We start from the raw sequence: 4,891 nt of genomic DNA, 5'->3' as shown, positions 1-4,891 counted from the left end.
CCCCACAAAAAAAACAACAACAACAATTTCTTCATAAGTATACATTTCAAATATATATTATATAAATAAACAGCTGGATTCACTGCAATATCAAACTCTGCAAAGTCAGCTTAGCTTAAAGAAAAAGCAAAACATGCAATAAAGAACACATATGGCTTAACTAGAACCAAAAGAAAAATGCAGGAAATTTTTATTAACTTCAAGACTGTGACCCTACCAAATCTCAAAAGTCTTCGTACAGAATAATGAACACTGAAACAGAACAGAGGACATTTATCCCCATGCTTGTGTTTCCATTCTAGGAAGTTCAAGACAGCTCGACATCAATCGCAGTGATAACTGTGTGGATCCAAAGGTCCTGATTATCCACTGTGGTGTCCACTAGGTAAACTGTCAACCTGCGCTCCCAAGGCTCACCTTTGACCTCCGACACATCTTGCACACTGTCCACCACTGCGACCAGTGCGCGATTCTCTACATGATTTCTGAATAACATCGAGGAATCCTCTGACCATTGGTGCTGTGTTACACCTGTGTGATCAGGAAAAGGAAACAACTAGTATGTGTACACCACAGATTTCATATAAAACATGGACATGTCTACTACAACACACCCCCCCCCACGGCCTTTTGCATTTTGGCTTCCACTATATTGATTGGTAGTAGTGACTATATGTTTGGATGGATGGATGGATGGATGGATGGATGGATGGATGATCTCCGTCACACCTCTCTGATCTTTCAACTAACAAAACCTCCAAATAGAACTCAGTCAGCTGGTAAGTTGCTTCTGATTTTCCTTGAAGCAGGCTAAAATAGGCCAAACTTTGGAACAGTCTGCCTCTTCATACTAAGATCTCTCCAACACTCGACATCTTTAAAACCTGTCTGAAAACACATCTTTACTCACTAGCTTTTAATTCTGACTCAGTTTTTGTTTTGTTCTTTGTGTTTGTTCTACTTTTTACCTTTTTAAAATGTACTTAGTAATCAATCAATCAATTTATTTATAAGTTGGGCTGTCAAGTTAAGTCACATGCAACAAGATTTGCTTGTTGAACACTTCTTTGCAAGTGGTAAGCAGTCCCATGAAGGACACTCCAGGTTTCAGATGGTAGCTAACCCTCAAACAGAATTTTGCTATTCCAATAGTAGACATAATTGTACCTAGGGCTGTGGGATATGACCAAAACCTCATATCCCGATAAGACATTTATCGCCCTGACAACGAGATATATCACAAAAATGTTACATTTTCTGTAAATTCTGTGAATCTCGGGCAACTCTACTTGCGTGAAGTTTTTTCAGCTGTGCGTCGTGTACCTGGAGTTGAGTGTGTCACATAAGTTGAAACTGCCACAATTTTCTTTGTATTTATTACACTGCGTGCTAGCGAGACAGAAGCTAAGCTCACTGCAACATGGCAAATGCCTCAACGCTACCCGAAATTGAACCTCCCCCACCCTCATTCATATCTGGCATTTGGAACTATTTTGGTTTTCATGTGAAGCATGACCCTGAAGGTAAGCGCGCCATGGACAACAGTAAAACAGTATGTCGGATGTGCCACGTAATGCTCAATTACATTGGTGGGAACTAGTGCGTTAGCGCAGTTAGCTCGTTAACGTGTTGACGCCGTCCAGCCCCACACACGGGGTGATCCGCGGTAGCTCGTTAATGGAGATTTGCGCCATTATGGCGTTAAAGTAATTTTAACGAGATTAACGCTGACAGCACTAGTGGGAACACAATGAATATGACTGCACATTTACGCCAACATCATCCTAGTGCAAAGACAAGTGGAAGCAGACAAAAACAATAAGCACGCATGCTACAAACTTTACCCGAGTCATTTAGACAGCCGTTAGCACATGCTTCTCCTTATGGGGACCTGATATGTTTAATATGCTGCTGAGAATATAGCCCAGAAGAAGCGTATAGTATAGCTTTTATTTTGGAAAGAGCCATTTCTCTGTAATAAACCCTCTTTTCCAAAGATGAGTGATTTCTCGATCAGATAGATTTTATTTTTTTTATTTTTTTGTTTCAGCAACATTAAATTTAAAAACTACTTTTGAGTTAAAAAATATTTATAATTTTAATGAATGACAAATTAAAAAGGCATGAACATTTTTTGTGTCGAAAAAATATCGAACCGTGACACCAAAGTATCGAACCGAACTGTGAATTTTGCGTATCGTTGCACCCCTACTATCTATCTATATGTAAAAAACCAGTGAAGCTATATGAAGACAATAACTCACCTGCCAGTTGTGCAGTCATAGCCTGGAAGGGCAGCTGTCTGAACTCCTCTATTAAGGGCCTGATGAGCGTACTGTGGACCAGCTCATGCTTACCGTAGTCCAGCTGGTAGACAGACACCAAGCCATTGGAAAGACTCCCCTTCACCTTCACACGGTGCCAACTACATACAGGTAAACATCGGTTAAGCCATTGACCCTGACACAATAGCAACTTATTGATTTTAAACTGTGAACCTTGGCATCACACAGCAAAGCAGTTGAAGGTTTTCCTCCTAATATAAACTTATAAAAGAAGAATTCTTTAAGAATATCTTTTATAATTTTGGAGTCTCAAAAATATGCTACAAAGACAACAATGTGTTAGGGAAGGAGAGAGAATAAATGTAGTTGATTTATTTCGGGAAAAACTGACAGACCTTTAGCAGCCATGTGTCGACTTACTTTTTGTCTATTTTGGCAGCATAGATGTGCCCTTTCTGGATGGTGGTGGTTGGGTTGGTCTTCCCTGTCTGGTTGTAATAAAGCATCATCTCCCCCATCAACACCACCAGCTTATGCAGGTCATGCCAAGCCTGCAGCACAAAGTAACCAGGGTGGCATGCCACTGGTACGAACACATCTATATTCTGACCAGGCTGAAAGAAGAGGACAAGGAAAATGACTTCTTGGTACTCCAGCTTTTTTGGGGTCTGGAATAACCCCAAATTTGACCATAATCTGTAAACGGATGTGAGAAATTGCTCACTCACACACACACACACGCACACGCACGCACACACCAAATTTGAACAGCAAGATTATGTTGAACTTTTAACTGGAAAACTCTATTCATTTTCAATGCTTCAATGTTACAGTTTTATTGTTGGACTGTAGTAGAGTAACTGCATGTTTCACCATGCAAAACAATTGTTTTATTTTAAACTAAGCCTTGATGAACTTCAGTTTATTCTCTCTGAAACAAACCACTTTGGCTTCACCATGCTCCCCTCTAAACCAACTTTTTTCAGATTGGCTTCCCCTGGCAACAAAAGCATTTAAAGGAGTGGTAGGGAGGAGTTTTGTGCTTAAAGCCAGGGCTGCGTGCTTGAGACTATTCAAGCACACAGACTATTCTTGCAGCCATCTTTTACTCCCAATAGAAGGTTATCTCATCTTCACGCACCAAGGGGAGATCCAGCGGAGGTGGCAGCTGAAGTAGTTGCGTCTGAGTTTTGGTGGTAGCATCCCCGCCCCCTGCTATGTGATGTAGCTGCGGTGAAGCCTTCACAGCGGGATTCGAGACTGAGCTGCTGAGAGACGACCTCTCCATCACAGGAGTGAGACCTACAAGTTTAAACAGCACCCCTTCCAAATATTACATTAGAGATTATGAGCTTAAATAAAAAAAAATAAAAAATAAAAGTTTCAGGTCAAATGTTTACTGCTGGTAGAAAGTATTTCAGACCCAGAATGTTTATGATGCGCACCATTACCTGTATTCATGTTGCAACTGGTGATTGTGTTGTTTTGTATTGTGAGCTTCTTCCACAACTCTGACTGGGCCAAGTGATGGTTGATGCTCTCGTCCAAATGCTGACCGCCAACGCCAATGAAAAGATACATATAGACAAGCGTGTCCTTTGTGTCCTGGTTTAATTTCAAGATCTGAAAATGAAAAGAATGGTTAAAAGAATGCATGGACAAAATGTACAAATTGAGAGCTTAAATTTATCGTGACTGCTTTACACAGTTGCACTTTGGAGTTAACTGATATTTAACTGCACATTCTCATTATCCATCAGAAGTTCATGGTTTGTGGATCGTTAGACCAGTGCTAGTAGATGCTGTCCATAGCTCTTCCACTAGCAATGCTGGTTATGGTATGTCTCAACAGTCAAATCTTTCCTGTTTAGAGATACTTCATTCCATTTACCTGAAAATTTGTCAAAAATCACTTCTTTCACACTGGCCATTATTCCAGAATGCAATTACAAGTTACTGTGCTTCAAAGTGAAGATTTTATTATCAGCAGCATTTACCAAGTCTATTTTTTGATGTAGATAGTACCTTCATTCTACAGGCTTCAGAGCCCATAACAGCCTCCTTCACCCACAGAATGGCCTCTTGGCTCCAGTCACCCTCAGGAACAGGAAGGTCAGCTAGGCGACATTTAATAGCCTGGAGAAGACACACTTACAAACCTTTACATGTGTTACAAAACTCGTGAAGCCTGTCTGACCACTGATCTCTCCATCACCTAGAACAAACACAAGTAACTAACCTGTGGTGGGATGATAATGAAGTCTTTCAAAAGAAGAGGGGGGATCTCCCGAAGATCAGTGAGTTCTAGTGTTGCTGGGACACCAAAGTCAATGACAGAAATCTCCATCACTCTGTTACCGTACATATTGGTGATCTAAAATTAAAAGCAACAGAAGATGATGAAGATGAAGAAGAAGAAAAACTTACTGGTCATGATTTTTGCCATTCTCAAAACATTTCTTTCAATTATTTTTAAGTCTTCAAACAAATACATTGCCAATATTTGATTCCTACCTCAACTCTGGCCCACTTTTCTTTGTAGCGAGCTAGACAGAACTTGCCAATGAAGGGCCTAGACACCAGGAACTCAGATGTGATCTAGTTAG

General features: G+C 40.5%; 1 protein-coding gene across 5 annotated transcripts in view; it reads right to left on the bottom strand.

The window, feature by feature from the left end:
- Positions 1-26: 26 nt before the first annotated feature.
- The window catches only part of tdrd7a (tudor domain containing 7 a), a 16,549-nt gene continuing 11,684 nt past the window's right edge, over positions 27-4,891 (bottom strand). For 4 of the 5 annotated variants that reach the window (XM_005736307.1, XM_005736308.1, XM_005736309.1 and 1 more), the window contains 8 exons: positions 4,800-4,883; positions 4,525-4,659; positions 4,311-4,421; positions 3,737-3,908; positions 3,427-3,608; positions 2,706-2,899; positions 2,265-2,425; positions 27-531 (listed from right to left, as the gene is read on the bottom strand). In XM_005736307.1, coding sequence (XP_005736364.1) covers positions 308-531; positions 2,265-2,425; positions 2,706-2,899; positions 3,427-3,608; positions 3,737-3,908; positions 4,311-4,421; positions 4,525-4,659; positions 4,800-4,883 — 1,263 coding nt within the window. In that variant the 3' untranslated portion in view covers positions 27-307. The remainder of the gene's footprint in view (positions 532-2,264; positions 2,426-2,705; positions 2,900-3,426; positions 3,609-3,736; positions 3,909-4,310; positions 4,422-4,524; positions 4,660-4,799; positions 4,884-4,891) is intronic. The other variant, XM_005736311.1, reaches the window with a different exon arrangement.

Source organism: Pundamilia nyererei, unplaced genomic scaffold (genome assembly GCF_000239375.1).
Source record: "Pundamilia nyererei isolate P.nyererei 1_Seehausen unplaced genomic scaffold, PunNye1.0 scaffold00068, whole genome shotgun sequence".
In the NCBI taxonomy this organism is placed as follows: domain Eukaryota; kingdom Metazoa; phylum Chordata; class Actinopteri; order Cichliformes; family Cichlidae; genus Pundamilia; species Pundamilia nyererei.
The sequence above is the reverse complement of the archived record's forward strand: the minus strand, read 5'-3'. Positions and strand labels throughout refer to the sequence as shown.